Genomic DNA, 19,246 nt, shown 5'->3' with positions numbered 1-19,246 from the left:
GTGTGAACTGAAAGGTGGTGATGACGTGCTCCCTCAAGCGTTACAGAGAAACAGCGGATATAAGGATGGACGTTGGGTTCCTGATGGGCTGAGGGGATGTTTTGCCGAGATGATTGGGGGAGGGGGGAATTGCCTGGACGCCCCCTGCAAGAGCTTGCTGCCCGGAGGTTCTTCCACAGCCTGCGGCGTCTTGGTCGTGCGCACTGGTTGCTTGCCTGTCTCATCCCGTTTTCCTGAATGTAAAGGAGTGTCTTGGAGTGAAGCTTTAGGCTTCCCAGTTTCATTTATTTTTCGGTGTGCTCATTTCTGCTGCTTTGCTGTTTTCCTCCCTTAATTTCTGCCCAGTAAAGAAGCCCCCTGTGTTTAACGTATCGAAGTAAGAGTTTCAGGGGCAGTTTGGTTAAAAAGCTGGTGAGGTTGGCAAGAGCCTCTGCGCTGCAGAGGGAGGAAGGCAGCTGCGGGCGAGCTAGCGGGTAGAAACTGCCTCTGAAGGTGTTTTGCTGCAGGCGTTTACTATCGCGGGTGGCTTTCCTGGTCAGCCCGCTCGGATTGCTTTGTCCCGCGGCTGCTCCTGAAGCGCCGGGGGTTTCAGGGGGGATCTCCCGGCCTGCGCGCCAGCTCTGGGAGCCGAGCTGCCTCCCGCGTCGCCAGCAGCGCCCGAGGCCTCGGCCGCCGCTGCCGCCCGTCCCGCCCGCAGACTACAGCCCCCAGCCTGCACCGCGCGCTGCCGCCAGCACCGCGCCGCGCTATTGGCTGCCCCGCAGCCGGCCGCCAATGAAGAGCGGGTATGTTGGCAGGCGGCGGGAGGGGCGTCGTCCGCAGCGGCTGCCCCGGTGCGAGAGGAGGGGGGTGCGGCGGGGGAGGGCCTCCCCCGCCTCCTCCGCGCTGGCATGGGGGGCAGCGAGAGCAGCCACGGCAGCAGGCGGGTCTCCTTCGGGCTGGATGAGCGGGATCAAGTCCGGGTGCTGCAGGGCATCAGGGTGAGACGGCCTGGGAGCGCTGGGGGGAGAGGGGCTGGGAGGGGGGGGGAGGGGGGTGCTGGAGGCGCGGGGCAGGGCTTGGCCGGGGGCTGCGCGGGCCGGGGAGCTGCGCTGAGGAAGGCGCGGTTGCAGCGCAGGCTGAGCCGGGGCGGAGCAGCGCAGGGGGGTCCGGGGACGCGGTGTGGGGCTGGAGGAGAGGGTGAGTGGGGAAAACTAGCAAGGAAGAGAAGTGGAAGGCAGCGCTACGGGAGTGGGCGGCAGTGGAGGAAAGGGCTCACTGCCGAGGCTTGGCCTTCCCCGAGAGATGAGCTGCTAAGGCTTTATCCTCTTCCAAATTCTGCTCTCATCCCCTTTGCCCTTCTCCTCGCTGCTTAATGTCACCCTTGGCTGCCACCTTCTGCTTTGCAAGCAACGTGATGCTAAAAGGTGGAAGCGCTGGCTGGCTCTGAAAGCGCCCGAGAGGAGAGCTGTCTGCCCTTGAGTCACGTTAGCAAGTTCCTTGGTGAAACATCACTACCTGAATACCCCGGCTGCGAAGAGATTGCTGGGGATTAGTGAGGAGTTAGGGGTGCTTCTGGGAGGGCCAAGGGAGAAGCTACTTCACAAACTTTCATTTGAACACCTGCATACGGACATCATAAAAACAAGCTCTAGAAAGAGCTGATTGTATTGTTCTTTTTTGGTGCATTTTTTTTTCTTTTTTCCTTCTGGACTTTCTCTGTATTTCTCTTTAGTTATTTTTTTTACCATCATTTTCATTGTTGTTACTTTGTTATACCTCTATCTGCTTTTTTCCTCCCTCCCTAAAATTCCTCTGAAATGAGTTTGCAAAGGCAGTTTTGCTATGGTTACTTATTTTTTCCCCCATGTTTTGATCAATCACTTCACATATGTTAAAAGGAGACTTGGTGCAATCCTAGTTACGTTTTTTTTCAGGTAAAGTCATTCTTGCCTTGTTTCTTCTTGCAGTGTGCAGGTGGGGCCACTTCATGGCTTAACCCCGCCTATGATATAAGCAGCAGAACAAAATGTTTTAATTTAGTCAGCTGCTCCATCAGTGATGGGACTGGCAAAAAATGTGAGTTCACTATTACAGGTCTGTGTAGGAGCTCCAAATGAAGAGGGCCATATATGTCTCATGATACCTGAGTAGATTAGTTGAGCTGTGGTGGTCTTAGCTCTCTCCATTTCACTTCTGAAAGTAAAAAGTTTTTTTTTTTTTTTTTTTTTTTTTGTCTGTGTGTGTGTTTTGTTTTTGTTTTGTGAAATAAAGTAGTCATTCCCAATTTTTAGAGTACCACAGGGATTACTTGCTTTTTGAGGATATGTGTATAAAAATCTGCAGTTAACCAAGACTAGCTTCTTGCAGATTTGTGTTTTTAAAAACCAGTGTCCGTAGATGCTTTCTTTCCATATTCCTTTGGATATCTTTCTCTGGGTAGGAGGGAACATGCTGCAGACTGATGTGGAGCACTGTGGGTTAGTCTGTATGTGCATGTTGGCTAACTGTGCAGAACAGTCTCAAGGTAAGTTATATCAGTGATTGCTTCCATGAGGTGCTGATATGGAACTCTTTCCTTGAGCCTACTGCTGATTTTCATAAAGTTAGTAAAGAAATGAATTACTTCTGAGATATCTAGTATCTCTGAGGTTTAAGTTGACTGGTAGTACTGCATGTTATTTGATGAGACTGGTTTCCCTTAGAAAATTAGGTTAAACTCCTAAAATATATAAGCACTGCCCTCACGCTTTAGATACATGACAATTAATACTGGGATTCCCTCCCCCCACCCCCCTGTATCATCCCCAGGAGAAGTAAAGGCTTCCTTGCTGTCATGCAGTTTGTTTTGTGATGGGTATTGTTATGTCTGGGGCTATCTCTCATCCAACCTAATGTTGAAGGTACTGTATGTGCATATGTTTTGAATACAGCAAAAATGTAAGGGAGGAGGGCAGAAGACCCCCAAAGTGGCACAAATACAATGTATAGCAAAGATATTAAAAATGCTGTTAGATTGGGCATCACTGGCATCCGCACTGTTCTTGGTACTGTCAGACCACGACAGACACAGGTAGGGAAACTCAATCTCATTTCGTTTTATTTTACGGTTTTGTGGTCAGCCCAGAACTGCTGACCATTGTGGAAAAGAAGGGGTCAATCTTACAATGCTGTGAGAAGCCCCTTGGACTGAATTTCCAGGAAATTTTGAGTTTACTTTTCTTCTTCGAGGTTTGAACCCAAGTAAGGGAGCGAAAATAAAGTTTGGATCGCAAAACTGGTTGCGGCCTTACATGAACGGGAAGGCTGTGCAGTTGTTCTCCATCACATAGTTTGCAGCACTTCTGCTATGCAGAGCAGGGTTAGCAGGCATGAGGGGAGGGGGGGGGAAGGAAGCATAGATGGACTATAGCCTGCTTAGTTGCTTTACTTCCCCTCCTGATAATACATCCCTACTCAAGGACTTGACTTTGTTAACAGTGCTTTCCATTTTTGTTAGTGTTTTGTAGAAGATTTGTTCTCCTGTCTGAAGCCTTTTAACTCAGCAGTTTGGGGACTTTATTGCTTACTGATACGTGCGTGAGTTTTCTTTTTTGTGTGTTTGTTTTTTGTTTGACTGACTTTTTTTTTTTAATGTGAAGTCAATGTACAGATGATGACTATCTGGATTCAAAGGAATCTGGTATTAAAATGAGTAAATCATTAATATTTTTGCAGTAGCATGAAAATTAACAAGTAGGGAACTTTTATAGTGAAATATGTATAAATTAAGAGTTTACTTGGGTTAATTTATGTTAATGTGTGCTTTCAGCTCTCTGAAGATGTTGTGAACCGAATGAAACAATCTTCTCAACCTAAAAGGGACAACCAGAGATCACCCCACTCATCCAATGGCACAGCATCATCGTCCCCAGCTGCAGAAGGGACACCCAAATCTCCGACAGGTACTGTCGGTCCCCATCAGATCTACTGCCTAGAGTTATGCTATTCTCAATAGCACTGTCAGTTGGATGTGATGTGGCATGCCTGTTTTTTTTTTTTTTTGTTTGTTTTTGTTTTTTTTCCCCAAGACCAGCTTGTTTTGAAGGAGCTCTTTGGTTAGCATTTGACATGTCTATGTAGATAGATATCAGTATCACTGAAGTTGAACAGCACAGTCCTGAGACATCCTCCTTATTTGTTTGTGAGAGGCAGCAATGTCATGTGGCAACTGGGGTCTTATGGTTGTATCTCTAGCTCTATCTCTGTGTGACCTTCAGTAAGACAACTAGTTTCTTCAGGTCCTCCATTCTTGAAATGCTAATATCAACCGTCTCAGGTACATTAATGAAGTTTTACGACTATGTGAAGATCTCTTTAGGTTTTCAGATAAACGTGCAATAAGAAAGGCAGAGAATTTTTTTTCTTTGATTTCTAGAAAGCTGTCTTGTTCTCCCCTTTCCATACACAGGGAGTATATTGCACGGTGAAATGTTGCTGTATGTTCTTCAGAAATAAGCTCATGTGGAGAGAGGGGAAGGGAAAAAAATTGATAGACTGGCTAAGGTTGACTATTTTGTGACATGCCACAAAAGATCATGGCCACTGAGAACTTGGTCTCTGAACTTGTCCTTTTCAAGTCAAATAACTGTTTGATTTCTATTGGTGATCAAATATACATTGTTGGCCATTGTTATCAATATGGATTTGTTTAGGGCATCCAGACTAATCTGGACTTAGTGAACCAGGCCTTCGTTATGTTTGCTGTTAGCCTACGCCTTTTTTGAAAGTGAATTCAGCGTCGTGGATAGTTTGAATTCCCAACAAGTAATTTCATCTCTGCTTGTGAGATCTCTGTAAGTATAAGAAAAGGAGGAGATCAAGGAGAAGACTTAGTGGAACTAGGGGAAAAGAGTGGAAAGCAGGACCAAAATTCTGTTTATTTTTTATATAAACCAGGTTTTCTGAGGTTCACATCCTTTTAGAAGGATGCTAATCTAGTAGCAACTTCTTTTAGGAATTTTTGCAACATGCCTTGTTCAGTGTGCCCTATTGAAAAAGGTGTTGGTGTCTCTTGCCTTTGTGAATTCTAGCTGCATCCACACAATTTAAATTTAACTTGAGGCTTTTCTAGATGTATTGGATTTTTCTCTTGATGGGATAATACTCACTTTTGAAGTGTTCATGTCTTTTCAAATCTATGATGTGATGAGAAACTGTCATTTTCTGCAGTTGTCACATGCTTCTGTTTCTCTTTCTAGGAATCCAGCCACCAATGGCAAGTAACTCTGATCAGAAATCTTCTACGGCAGAGCAGGAACTATACAGGAGGTGAGGTGAAATTTTTCTTGAAGATGCAGCTTGGCTATTTCCATATATGTATGGTCTTCTGCAGTCTGAGAGCAGTGACTATATGTTTTAATACCTACAGAACCCCCTCTGAAGCCTTGTTCTTCAGTTAAGGGCCATGGAGCATTTCATGTAGTTCAAGTCTGTCCCTTAGCCAAAAGGCAGGGGAGATGTGAGCAGTTGGAATGGTGTTTGGAGAAACAGGGAGGGCTAAGGTAAAGAGTTGGTAGCTACAGAAAATCATGCATTTGAGGACTAATGAAACATAAAATTGAGTACAGTTACCTTTTCTGAAACAACTGAAGAAGTCTGATACTTTTTCTCTGTCATTTTGGGACTTAAATTTTTTTTAAAGCTATAAATAACTGTAAAGTGATGGTAAGGATGAGATATTTGCTGAAGGCAATGTCCACTTCTCTTTATCCAAACCTCAGGAGTCTTTTCCTAGTTTTAGGTAATGCAGGGCAGTAAGAACTTAGTTTCACTGTAACTCAGTGGCCTGTCTTTTTGTGTATTCTTAAAGATGCTTTGAAGCTCTGACCTTTCATTTTTTTTTCTTTTGCTGATCTGATGGCTTCTTTACTGTGCCTATACTTTTCTGGCTATGAGTCTCTTTTTCAGTATTGCTGTTGACTGTCCAAACCTATAAAAACCTGGTGCATCAGTCATGCTGTTCCTGATGCATCCCTAGCTTTCCTAGGAGAGTTTAGGTAAAGCTAGTTCAATGTTTTTTGGAAAGGGTATAGAATCTCTGTCCTTGAAGATATTCAGAAGTTGATTGGACAAGGTCCTGAGCAACCTGATCTAACCTTGAAGTTAGCTCTGCTGTGGTAGATGATCTTCAAAGGTCTGTTCTGACCTAAATTAAGATGAACTGAACCACAGAATAATTTCTCTTTACTTACATGCAGGATTCTCACTGCTCAAAATGAACTAAATTTCCTTCATGGCTGTCTTTGAGACTCGGGTGTCTGGGCTGTGGACATGACAAAGCTGCTTTTCTCAACTCTGTCATTGTGTGTGTTCTGAAAGACTCCCTTCCCTTGTAGAGCAGCAAAATGGAGATGTCGGATAGGCTAACTCATTTTTTTGTAGTATGCCCCTTGATCTTTTTTCCAAAGCAGTATCTATTTATCTAGTTAACTACTCTCTATTCTGACTGTTTTCAGGTCATACTTAAGTACTTAGTCAGATGTAACTGAAGTATAAGCTTGTGTATGCACAGTGTACTGATGTTGCCTGAACTGTACCTCACTGAACTTGCAGGTCATGTTTGCAGTTTGTTGGACTTCTGAATTGCTGCTGATATGCAGAGACTGTGAACAGGCTTTATGCCAAACAAATTTATGAATTTATGTCTTGGTTCTGGCCAGGAATTGTCCCTGTTGAGTCACGACCCTGTTGCCAGAAGTCTGCTGATCACCTCCTCTCTGTTTGCCCTTGGCACTCTTGTAGGTATGAGCGAGAACAGGCACTGGTCCAGGAGGAGTTGCTCCGGCTGGCCAAGAGAGAAAGGGAAGCAGCCAGTGAGGCCTTGAATACTGCCCTTCAGCGGGAAAGGAACAATACTAATGAAGAGAGGCAGAGAGTGGCCCAGCTGGTGAGTATGAAAAAACCCCCTATATGTTCCACGCAGGAGCTTAGAATCTCTCTGCTTGAAGGAATTAATTATCACTTGTGTAATGAGTTTAGAAATTGTGGCTTTAGGCTGAAGTACTTATTACCTCATAAATTCTGGCTTACAGTGTAGCTGGCATGACCTTTGCTATGCAGTGATCCTAAGGCCAAGGTTGTAGGGAAAGCTGTAAGCAATGACTGTGCTGTGGACAGCCTTCCCTGTGGGGGAGGAGGGATGACTGGCATGTCAGTGTAGTGTGTGTGCACATGGGGCTGCTGCCCGAACTAGAGAGGGTTCTGTTGAACTACTGAGTGTACGAAACGAATCTTTCAGTACATACAAGATCAGATTCTACTGACCTTATCTGTCCTTAAGCTCTGATCTGTTTAAGCTAGTTAGAGTATAACTACACAAATAAATTAGTGAAAAGTGCTAGTAAGTTCTATTATTTAAGTCTTTCATGATTCTAATAACAGAAGAACAGTTCTAAAACTATCAAATGTTATAATGTTTCTGAAGAAGACCTAAGCTTGATTTTTAGGAACCAAGCATCTTAAAACCTCTTCTGCTTCACTGACTCTGAACCCAATTCTTGCTGAGTAGGTGGACTTATTTTTGGGGACTTCTTCTAGCTGCAGTTTTTACTGTTAGTTGTCTCAGTGTTGTTGAGATAACCCACTGGGGTTATTGTAATACCAGCCCTTGAGAGGAACAGTGGTGGAGTCATAAACACAGTGAGATGCAACTGAGTAGAACAAATGCTTTTTTGAAAACCTTAAATGTACAGTAGTAATATTTGTGCCTAGTACTCTTGTGATATCGCTTTGTATTGTATTCATTTGAATACATTAATATGACAGTGGTGGCCTATAAACAAGATGAGTTGTACTGAAATTGTTGCTTTGTCCTGACCTATAGCAGTATGAGGTGTTAGGATGTGATTGTGAAGTGGGACTGTGCTTGCCACCGTGAGATGGATCTACCTGTTCACTTAGGCTGTGATGTTGAAACTGTTCATTGAGAGAACTAGACTAAGAGTAATCATCTTCTAATGCATGCTGAAAGGACAGTTTAGGGAGAGATGGACTCGAGTAATGATGTATTTGTCTTCCTTTGATCCTACTAATCTGTTGCATGTACTTGATTTAGATGCAGAAATCTTCAGTGGCTATGTGGTTTGTTTTTTTGTACTTTGAATAGTAATAGTCATATGTCTGAACCATGCCTTGGCTTGCAAAGCTTTTTTATGAAGCCATTTGGGAGGACTGAATAAATTTACGTGGGAGTGGCTGTAATGGTTCATACTGAAAGTTCTTCTGGCTACAGCCCATTTCTGACAGTGATCCATAGCAGATGCTTATGGGTAGTATAAGAATAGAGCAAACATATGGCAATACTTCCTACCTGCATACTCTGAGCTTCTTCTGTGGCTTAGAGGCTTCTCTGATGGTAGGTTGTATTTTCACATTGGCTCTTAATCGCCAGTGTGAAAGATATGAAAAGATGGACTTTTCTTCCGTGAATTTGTCCATTTCTGGTTTTGGATCCGTTTCTACTTTTGACTCCGTGATATCCTATTGCATGTGATTGGGTTAATAATGAAAAGTTCTTCCTGACAGTACACTAACAATGGGAAATCTGCCTGATTGTGCTCAAGGATAGTAATGCTAAGGCAAGTGACTGCTGTTCCTCTGGGTAGGAGATCGGGGTCAGCAGGCATGATATTAGCTTTCTTCCCACTAGAAAGAGAATATTCTTTTTATGAATGCAATTAGTAGAGCTTGGTAAAGGGAGAGGGGAGTCAGTGGATTTAGTTTTGAATCTAAAGCCCTGCTCAGAAATAGAGGCCTGGCCTCCAGTAGTGGGATGTGGAGACAGTAGAGAGATGTGACTAGCAGTGTCAGGCAATATTTGTGAAGTATAAAGAGGGTACCTCTAAAATGAGTTGGGATCTGACCTCTAGCATATAAAGGCTGTTCTATTATCTGAATTAGCTTTTAATGCTGCCGTGTCACATATCCAGATACAGCGTACTTGATACGCTGCAAAAATCTTAGTGTAACTCATAAAAGATAAACTGTGACCATGGAGTGTTAGCCCTGAATGTTATGCAAGAATAGAGAAACTGTTAAATTTCATTACTCTTTATCTCTTGATCAGTCATAAATTTAAGACCCTTAGAAATAGAATAGTCTAACCTGTCCTTCTCAAAATGAGATCAAAGCTGTTACCTTTTGGATTCTGGATGTATCTTAAGCAGGAGCTATTTTTGCTAGCCTTTTAAATTATTGGGATACCTACTAGAATTACTTTCTCAGCTACACTTTCTCTTCAAGCATGGGCATTTTATTCTACTTTCTCAACTATAAACAAATCATACCTGTCCTTTGTCTTCTGATGCAGTTTCCTTCCTTTATTTAGAATAGAGCTTGAATATTTTCTGTTTGGTAGTCTTAGAATATGAGGCAAGTGATGAGTGTGAGCTACACATTCATCTCTCTCTCCTATCCATCTTCTCCTTGAGATAGAAGTGGGTAGTGGAACTAGATACCTAGTGATGATCTAAGTGTGGCTGTATTATAGAATCTGGAAATTATCTTAAACTTGTAAGGGAAAAAACTTCCAGGTTTTCGCATTGTGACCCCTTGGGGAAGCCAGAGAAAAATGAGATAGCTCCCATGAGGAAAAGAACAAATGAATAATTTGCCTTTATCAGCCTTTAATTTAGTAGGATTTTATTTATTTGTTTTGGACTTGCAATAAGATCTTGAACTGCCGTGTGCCCTCAGAATCTCAATAGTTTGGTCATTAATAGCCTTTGTTGGTACAGTTGTCTACAGTAATGCTGCAGTATTCTCCTGTACCCTTAGCACTTGTAGGCCATATATCCAAATACTATAGCTATATTCTGAAAAGATGTCATTTTGATTGTGCTGAAAGTCATTTGGCATTTAATTTTGTTCTCTACCATTTTCATCCACTGACTATTATTAATAGTGTCTTTATGACACAACTACCCATTGATAAGGGACTTGCTGTCAGGTCCTGGGTACAATTACTTCATCACTTGTGGGGCAGCGTACAATTTAAAACTGACTGATTTAATAATAACTGGTGCATTGATTACAAGAGGAATTTAGAATTAAGAACATGGGTCCTGGTCTATGTTTTTGTCACGATTTTGAAAAAGTTACTCGGCTTTCAGATACAGAGGTTTTTTTAAAGTAAAGCTTCAAGCCATTTTACTCAAAACCTAAGGTAAGTAGGAACTTTGCAGCATTTACTTTATTCTTTGAGCAAATGTGGCTTTTGAGTGACCATATTGGGGGGCTGGCTCAGGTGGAAGTAATCTGCTGTAGAAGACTTATACAGTTTGTATAAAGAGGAAATGTTTTGTATGTCTGTACAGTATCCACCACTGCAGGACCCTGGTGCTGACTAGACCCTCTGAATAATCTAATATCATGAGTACTTGGGATAGAGCAAGGATTATATGTCTAGAACTTTGCAACAAGGTCTGTGAGATTTAATGCTTGTAGCACGCCACGTATCTCATGTGATTTATGCAAGAATCAATATAGCTATTTTATTTTATTTTATTTTATTTCTAGCCTGAGGAACTTCCAAGATTGTCATAAGCAAGTTATTTAATTGCTGGGATGTGTTATGAATAGTCTCTCTTCTTCCTAAATCAGACATCTTTTATCTTTCATTTCCAATTATCAAAATCTCTTCTTTCAACTTCTCAGATTCTGTGTGTTTTTTCTTTTGTTGATTAAAAAAAGAAACTTAAAGCTGTTCTTTTCTCTCCTTTCCACTTTTGTAATCTCCTAAGGCTGTACAGCATATGCATCATGAGCCTCCCTCCCGGACACAGTGGCTTCCAGTGGTTTTCGCTGAAACCTTGAGACAAATCAGTGTAGAATGAGGGGGGAGAGAGAAAGCAGAAGGGAGGGGGAGGGAATAAACGCGATTAAGCAAAGACATCTCATTACTACTCTGGAAAAGGAGGATTATAACCTATAAAATAGGAAGATCTCGTTTAGGGGCCATGTGTGCCTGTGTTATCAGGACAGAGGGAGAGCAAATAGAATAAATGAAATTAATACTTTGAAAAGAAGCATTACCCGGATTTGAGAATTGAACTAATGTGATTTGTGCAAAGCCCTGAAGTTCTTATCTCCCCATTTAATACCCGTAGGATAATGGCTTTGTCAGAGTTACTGACCAAAAGTCTTCCCTTCCTTTCCCCCTTTGAAAGAACGAATTTAGAAATGGAGTGATGGAAGGACAAACTTTGCACCCTAATTAGCTTTTTCAGGCAGGACTAGAGGGCACTGGTTGCTGTGTGGAAAATGGACCACTTGCAGAATTGCTAAATTGCTGGAAAGTGTTTCTCCAGCTGTTGATCAAGGACAACTTTCCCTTCCCTGAATTCCTGCTTGTGTCTGGCTCACTGGCTTGCTGGATAGCAGCCTCTGCTTTCCGATGGCTCTAGCACTGTGCTGTTGTAATTAGCCTGCCCCGGAATATGAGTCCGGAAGAAATCCCCACAAGATATGAAGATTTGTCCTGTCTCTAGTTGCTTGGGCAACTGATTGTAGTTAGTCATAGACCATGAGGTTCCTTTCAAATTACTCTGTTTTGTTCCCAGATACAGCCTATTTGTTCTTCAGAGCCTCTCTTCATCCCTTGAATCAAGAGAGAAGGGCTGAAATGAGAATGCTGAGGAGGAAAGATTTTTGATCAATGCAAAAGTTTTTGATGGCATAATCCTGTCAGTGTGGGATTCTGAAGTGTAGAGGTTTGGATGTGTCAACACGTGTGTTGTTAGGTTCCATTGTCAGACTGGTCTGATATTTTAACCAGTATATTTCCTTCCTCGGCTCGAAGGATGGATAGGTAAAACTTCTGGAAATGACATAAATAGGCTGTTTATATACTTATTTAATGGAAAAACAGATTGAGAATTTTGGTGATAACAGGGAGGTGATCAGATGGAGTAGTGCTTTCTGTTTGGCCTCGTAGAGAAGAGGGAATGATACCATAAGCCTGTGGATGGAAAGATTTTTGGTAGGTTTCTGGTCACTGATGAAGCTTTAAGCTAGTCCTGCATACTTTTGGCTGCAGATTTCCCAGTGGTGTTCACTTATACCAGCTTGACACCACACCAGCTGTAGATTCAGTGAAACCTATCCTGAAGATGGTTTTCAAAATGGGTACTGGACATGACAGAGTTTCGTTAAAGCATTTGGTTACTTTCTGTTAAGCTGGGTGTTGGCTTCATCCTGGCTGATCAACACTCCAGAACGCAGAAGCTCTTGATGCAAACAATCTCCTGGCATTGTGACAGCTGCGGTGACCGACGGAGATCCAGTGGCAGCTCGGTGTGTCTTGAAACCGTGGCAGTGCAGTGATGGAAGTGACAGGAGGCTGCCGTTTCTGGGTGAGGCTTCTGTCGTCAGAACTGCTCCTCTCCCCAGTTCAGTCCCCCTGTAAATTAACTGATTGAAAGATGCTTCCTCCGAGACCTTTGTGTTGTGGTTTGGATACTGCTCGCATTGGGGCAGTTGATCACATTTACTCTGCAGTGAAAAGGTAGTATGCTGGGCTAAAACCCTCTCCCTTCTAAAGCTGTTAGCCTGTATGTAGGAAATAGGTTTGTTCTGGAAAGAGATATTGCTAACAAATATTTATTTATTTTTAATGTTTGATCTTTACCCACAGGCTCCATCCACAGGCTTATGGTATCATTCCCTCTTCTCTACGAGGCCAAACAGAAAGCACTACTCCATCTGATCACCTCCCTGTTATCACCAAAATTCTCAATCTGTTTTTCCATTCTGTGAATGTTTCTTCGTTGAACTGCAGTTTTGTGGGTGAAGCATGAAACGTTGATTTAAGTCAGAAAGTATAGAATAATCTTTGGCTAGATGTTGGAATGCAGTTGTTTCTGATTGCTTTCATTGATTGACTAAAACTGTCTTTTAAATGTGTTGATACAAAAGGAAAGATGTACTTTTGGTTAATTAATGATTTATCGCAAAAAAAGGTAATGCTCAGTTTGTATATTAAGGAGAATTGTTGTGCTCTCCAAGTTTAAAACTGGCAAATTTCAACTTTCAAAAATGGAGCTTGTGGACTTGTGCTACTCTCAGTTGATTTCTCCCTGCAAGCAATTAGTTGAGCTGGGCTGGCTGAAGACACTACGCCTCTGGAAGAGGCTCCTCCTTTGCTGGGGCTGGTTCCATTAGTTAGATGGTAACTTCTGCTAGTTCAGGGCTTGTGACATACAAAGCTCCAGTAGTAGATGTATGTTTGAATAGTGGAAGTATATTAATAGGTCACAGGGAATTCAGATCTTAGCCTCTGTTGTCTGAATTTCAGAATAATTAAAAAAATTTTTTTTTTTAATCACTTAGTAAAATTGTTGGCAACTAACAAGCATGCAATATTGCCTTGCCTTTACCAAAAGCTAGTTCAGTCTCTGATTAGCTGTCTGCCATTAGGCATGTGGTGTGTTATGGTCTTCCTCTGCATCTTTAATGTCTGATATGGAGACCTTCTCCCGCTATGCGCAAAGGAGGGTGGTAATACTTGCAACGAATATGGCTTTGCTCCTGGGGTGAGGAGTCTGGGCTGGGTTATGTAACTGTATTGCAAGATGCTGATAGGGGACTTAAATAGCTGGGCTGAATAGCCTTAGAACTTGCTCCTTTTCTCTCTGTCATTCCTGTTGTCTGAGTTAAGAGATACTTTTTCTAGACTTCCTTTGAGGAATATGTGTTCATCAGTGGAGTCTTTAAAGTTAGTGGCCTGTTTTTTCCTACAGTCTCTGGCCAGAACATCCCTCCTTTTCTTTCATGGTAGGGTTTCTCTTTGGCTGCTGCCTTCTACAACAGAATAGGGGGCATTTCTGCAGTGAAAGAATTGCTTCTTTTTATGAAACTGTAGAAACTTTAAGGGATCCCTATAGAAAGTAATCTTCAGTATTAAACGATGCACTTTGGAAAGATTTACATTAAATTTAAACTTGGCATGGTTCTGTAAAGCATCTACCTATCTATTGTCTCCAACAAACTAATAACTTCTGGTCTCTGGAGCACTAATGATTTTTGAAGAACAGCAGGGAAGATGAGTCTAAACTTAACTCAAAAAAAAAAAAAAAAAAAAAAAAAAAAAAACAAAAAAAAAAAAAACCCTACAAGAAAATCCTCTAAACTTGGAGAAAGTATATTGTAATGAACTTGGAAAGTAAAAGTACTCACTCCCCTCCCTTCCTTTCTTTCCCCCTTCTCTTGAGGGAAAGCAAAGGTGTTATCTGGGGATAAGATGCTACTTCTATATTCTTTATTTTTCCTGCAACTGTTGCTATGATTTGTTGGACATTATATATTAAAAAAAAAATTTTTTTGGACCAGTTCAATTTCTGCAGCTCTAGCCTTTTATTTCCTGACTCTGAAGGTTAATTTTTGTTTGGAGAGTTTTTGCAGATTTCAGCAGCTGATAGTCATATGTGAGCTTTTCATTTTTGGGCTCTTGGGCTAAGGGACCTTATCACAAGGTTGGCCTCTTTTTTAAATCCTACAGCCGCAACAAATTGAAGATGTCTGTGGAGCTGCCTAATTCCTCTCTCTTGGCTTCAATTCTTCCTTTTGTAGATTTTACACTTTTTTTTGGGGTCTACAAAATTCCCGTGCTCCACAGAAACTTCTCTGAGACTCACTTGTTCTGGTTTAGGGTTATAGCAAAGCAATCCTGTCATTTAAGAAGGGAAAGCTAGGATTAGCCTTCTTCTTTCCTTCTCTGTAGCTATAAAATATTAAATTGATAAAGAAATAGGAGAATAAAAAGTTTTTATTTTGCCATGAGTAGTCCATCAAAGCTACTGTTTGTGTATGTGTGTTTTTACTACAGAAACATTGTGGAACAGCAGAATTCTGTTCCAGCTAATTTTGGGGACATAAGCTACAGAGATTTGGTGATGCATCGGAGTATTTCAGTAGGCTTTCCTTTCCCCTCCTGTGAGCCAGTACTAGTCAAATGTGGTATAGCTTGTGGTATGAGGATTATGATTTTGGTTTCCTATGTTTTATGTATTTGGGATATTATGTACATGTAACATAGTATTTGGTTATAACTCTGCAGTATTCATTGTATTCTGTTTCAAAGATGCCAGTAGTGTGCTTGAATCCTAAATCAATGGTCTTCAGAAATAAGCTAGTAAATTTTCTAAAGATGTTTCTAATTGAAAAGTGTTACTAAAACGAGAAAAGATCGTGAATTTAAATGATGTATAATAGCTAGGAAGTAACTCTGCATGCAGTGGAAAATTTAGATTGCTTTTGCTCTCTCAGATGATGAGGATGTGGGGTGGGTGACCTGTCACTGGTTGTCATTTCCTTCGTATTTTCTAAATGCCATGAAAACTAGCTGTGGTGCTTCTGTCATTTTCCACACCTTCTTGCCTTGGAATCTAGATGTGCATGCTTTGAAGTGATTCTAGGTGACAACACAGGGGTGCTACAGAGAATAGCCCTATTTGAGATGGGAATAGCTTCCTTGGCTCATACTAGAGATGAAGTTGAATGTATGTGATATAGTGGGAGTAATCAAATTGAGCATGGAGGCTATTTCTTTATTTCTAATCCTAAAGAAAAAATAAAGCAAGGTCGTATGAAAAGCAAATTTAATTTATTAAGTTTTTTGGTTTTTTTTTCCCAGTTTAGTTCTATCCTCTTCTAAAGCTGGGCACTGTAAAACTTGCTTTTATTTACTGATGAAATCTGTTTTCATTTTTCTTAGCCTCTCTCTCTCAATTTCTTTGCTTCCCCCAAATTGCAGGACCGTTTCCTCATGCTGCCCCCCCTTGTTGGTGGTGTTATCAGGCATGTGTGCGGAGGGTGAGATTGCAGGCGCCACTGTTCTGCGGGTTTCTAAGTATCACACAATGTTTTACACAGCGTCCCATTCTCTAGCTGGCTGGTTGGACATGATGTTGGTACCTTATCTTCACGCTGACACACACTGGACATTAATAGAAATACATTGCTGAGGCACATGTGTGGAATTTCAAGCAGCTTTTCTTGCTGTGCTTTAGATGCTCTATTGTGTACTTAACCTGCTTGGAAGAGGTTTTGATGAGAAACGCAGGATGTTAACTCTTGGGCAGCTGGGTGGGCTCTCTTAGAGTTTCTTATTAGTCAGCATAATTTCTTCCTAATTGCACACTGCTTATAGATTTTTGGAGTTTCAGCACTTTTAAAACCTGTCTTTCCATGAGTGGCATTACTGCTTTCTAATGTAAATTTATAGGAGAAGAAATAGCTATATGTACTGTGTGGGGGTAGTAGATAGGAAATGTGCACTTCAGAGGGAGCTGAGCTGCCAGCACCCTTGCTTAGCTTTGTCTGAAGTCTGTCCCTGTATTATTTTTGGCCTTCTAATTACCTTACATTAGCTGAAAACATGATCTCGATGCAACTGTTGCTATTTGCCAGGAATTCCTCTAGGCCCATAGATCACCTCAGAATTTTTCTTTCCTATATATGTACATTTTTCTCTGCTTGTTTTTGTTACAGCTATCTGCAATTATCTATATTATTTATGAGCAGTGAGTAAAACATGATGGAAAGGAGCTGCTTAAAAGGAACTGAACTTAGAGGAAACGAGCTTATGACTTTCTCTTTTGTGTATTTGTTTGTTTATTTATTTAAAACAATGAAAATAGAACACCTGAAAAGCTGGGATGGGGCTGGGGAGAAGGAATTGGAGAGTTACCTGGCTTTCTTTTGCCTGTCTATTACATTGAAAGCTTAGAGCCATTTTAGCCTGGAAGACCTCATGATAACGGGCAAACTTGAAAGATGATACTGTAGGAGTTGAAAATGAAAAGTAATCAGGCAGATAGAATGGACTTATGTATAATTTCTGCTCCAAACAAAAAAGTTAAGTTGAATACTGGCATGATCAGAACATTAGATGAAGGATGCATTTATTAAATAACCAGAGCTCTTGGTTAGGAATGGGATCCTGTCGTGTCCATTCACTGGATCTTCTGCCTAATGTTTTTATTGTGGAAAATGTGGGTCACTGTCTAGCAGATGACTTCAAGCCCCTTTCTTTTTCTAAACACATAGGCTTCTATTTATCTTCTCTCTCCTTTTCCCTTCTCCCCAGCCCCTGAACAGAATAGATTTGTTCCTCATCTTGCTATGGCTGTAATCGGCACTGTCAAGCTGAAGCTGTGGCTCCCTTCTGCTGATTTCCGGTCTTCCACTACACAAATAGATCCTTACAAAATCTGTTTTCTTCCCAATTGAGAACCTGAGCAGTCAGTCATTGCTGTATTTTCATGTTATACCTTCTTATTTGAAGAGCTGAAGGTGGCAAGGGGGCATTGGGACTTTAAAACTTTAGGGGACTTTTAGGAACTTTAAAAAAATATATAGTTGTCAGTTGCGATTAAACTTGCATATTTCTTAAATCCTGTGATTTTTCAGGGTAAAAGAATTTTATTTTGAGTACAAAGTTTGAAAAAGCATGGAAATGCTAAGCTCTGAAGCAAACTAAATTTTAGAAGATAATGAACTTCAGACTAGCCTGTGGGTTTTTTCTTTCTTTTTTCTTTGTGATTTAAAAAGTTGCTCCTTCCTCCCCTGCCCCACAGTGTGCCTCTCATTCAGCCTTTTGTAGTCAAGTTTTTTCTAAGCTTTGTGCTAATGAAGGTTATCATATAGGTCTGTTACAAATCTGTTTGTGATTTGCCTTTTACCACCTGAGAGCTGTTCACAAGCCTGTGTAACTAATGGGCTCCTGGGTCACTGTGGCTCTGTTCTGGACTGCGATGAAAGTCTTAACTGAATCTTGGTGGTGTTGTCAGCCACTTGCATTTTCTTTTCTTTACAATAGTTTAGAAGTAGTTTACTGCGTTTTACCTGTCTGAGGTAAAAATGTGTTGTCATTGTAATTGATTTAGATGAAGTATCAGTTTGCGATCCGTTTAAGTGGAGGCTATTAGCAGTGCTTCTGCTCCAGTAATGTCATCCTGCTGTAGCAGGCTTATTTTCCAAGGTTAATAAGGAATCTGTTAAGGCACCTGGAGGGAAAGGAGCTCTAATGGTCTTAGCTACCATTCCTTTTCGTTTAGATGGGACTTAGTGCATCTGGTAAATACCTTGCTGCCTCGGGCCTTTCACGTACTAGCTGCTCCCACAGGAAATAAAGTAGTTCAACGGGTACCTTGGGGATTCTTCGGATGGGATTGAAGCAGCTGGACAGAGATGATTTCCTCCAGTAGAGTCTCACTACTGTAAATCCTAACCCATTTTAATTTCAGTGGTTTGCTGTCGAGTATCTCGGAGGATAGGTAAGGATAAAGGATTTTTCTGACCGTACTTTGCATGCAAATACAACGTTTTGCCTTTATGTTGCTTGCACTGGTGTTTAGAAATTGAGTCTGCTTTCTGGACAAGAAATATGTCCTTGTGAGCATTCTTAAACTACAGTGGAAGTTCATTTCATAAACAAGCATCTTTGTTTAAACAAACAAAAAAATAATGAACCAATTTTATATGTCCAGCAGGTGTTGCTGTTGAGCTTGGTTAGGCTTCCCTGTAGTGTTCAGCAAGTCATTTGGCTATTTTAAGAGCTATAATGCTGACTGATTTGGACCTAAATATCCTGCTTGATAAGTCATGTCATCTACTAGTAAGTCAATATACTGGTCCACAGACTTTAGGTACACTTTTTGTGTCTGTGTATAAAAATATTTGATAATATTTTTTGACCTGTTCATTTTTTCCAGTTCATTGCTGACTCTGAATGAACTCTTGTGAAACTTTCTGCTTTCTTTAGCAAGACAATTTTTTTTTTTTTTTTTTTTTTGTGTATGAGCAAACTGGTGTTTTGGGGTTTAGCTGTATTTTCAAGTGAGTGTTTGAAATGTGATGATGCACATGGAATCTAATAAACAAGCTATACACAACATATCCACGTTAATATCCCTTTACCTGTCTAATTTGTAGAATCCAGAAGATTAATGAAGTATTTAGGGTCAAAACCTGCTTGTCTTAGAGGCTGCTCTGTGTATTGTCTTGTGGGCTCTGTGCTCTGCTGCTCAGTTCATTTGGGATATAATTCCGGTTGTAGCACTCCTTACTTTGGGATTAAAGAGTTTTAGTAAACACTTCAGTTGCATGCGAATGATCATTCCTTCATTGAGTTTCTCCTTACTCCACTTACTCTTATTCAGAGCAACTTCACAGACACAGTATTTCCAGAAGATGGCAGTGAAGGAACATCTAAGAGGGCTCCCTTTCA

General features: G+C 41.2%; 1 protein-coding gene across 3 annotated transcripts in view; it reads left to right on the top strand.

Moving 5' to 3' along the window:
* The first annotated feature begins 814 nt into the window (after positions 1 to 814).
* Positions 815 to 19,246, top strand: part of CHCHD6 (coiled-coil-helix-coiled-coil-helix domain containing 6) — a 115,189-nt gene continuing 96,757 nt past the window's right edge. Inside the window, exons 1-4 of one of the 3 annotated variants that reach the window (XM_062585516.1) lie at positions 815 to 980; positions 3,791 to 3,923; positions 5,220 to 5,289; positions 6,763 to 6,907. In XM_062585516.1, the coding sequence (XP_062441500.1) occupies positions 891 to 980; positions 3,791 to 3,923; positions 5,220 to 5,289; positions 6,763 to 6,907 (438 nt within the window). In that variant the 5' untranslated portion in view covers positions 815 to 890. Of the gene's footprint in view, positions 981 to 3,478; positions 3,559 to 3,790; positions 3,924 to 5,219; positions 5,290 to 6,762; positions 6,908 to 19,246 lie in introns of those variants that run through there. The other 2 variants (XM_062585518.1, XM_062585517.1) reach the window with 2 other exon arrangements.

Source organism: Rhea pennata, chromosome 12 (genome assembly GCF_028389875.1).
Source record: "Rhea pennata isolate bPtePen1 chromosome 12, bPtePen1.pri, whole genome shotgun sequence".
In the NCBI taxonomy this organism is placed as follows: domain Eukaryota; kingdom Metazoa; phylum Chordata; class Aves; order Rheiformes; family Rheidae; genus Rhea; species Rhea pennata.
Note: the sequence above shows the minus strand (reverse complement) of the source record. Positions and strands in the feature narration are given on the sequence as shown.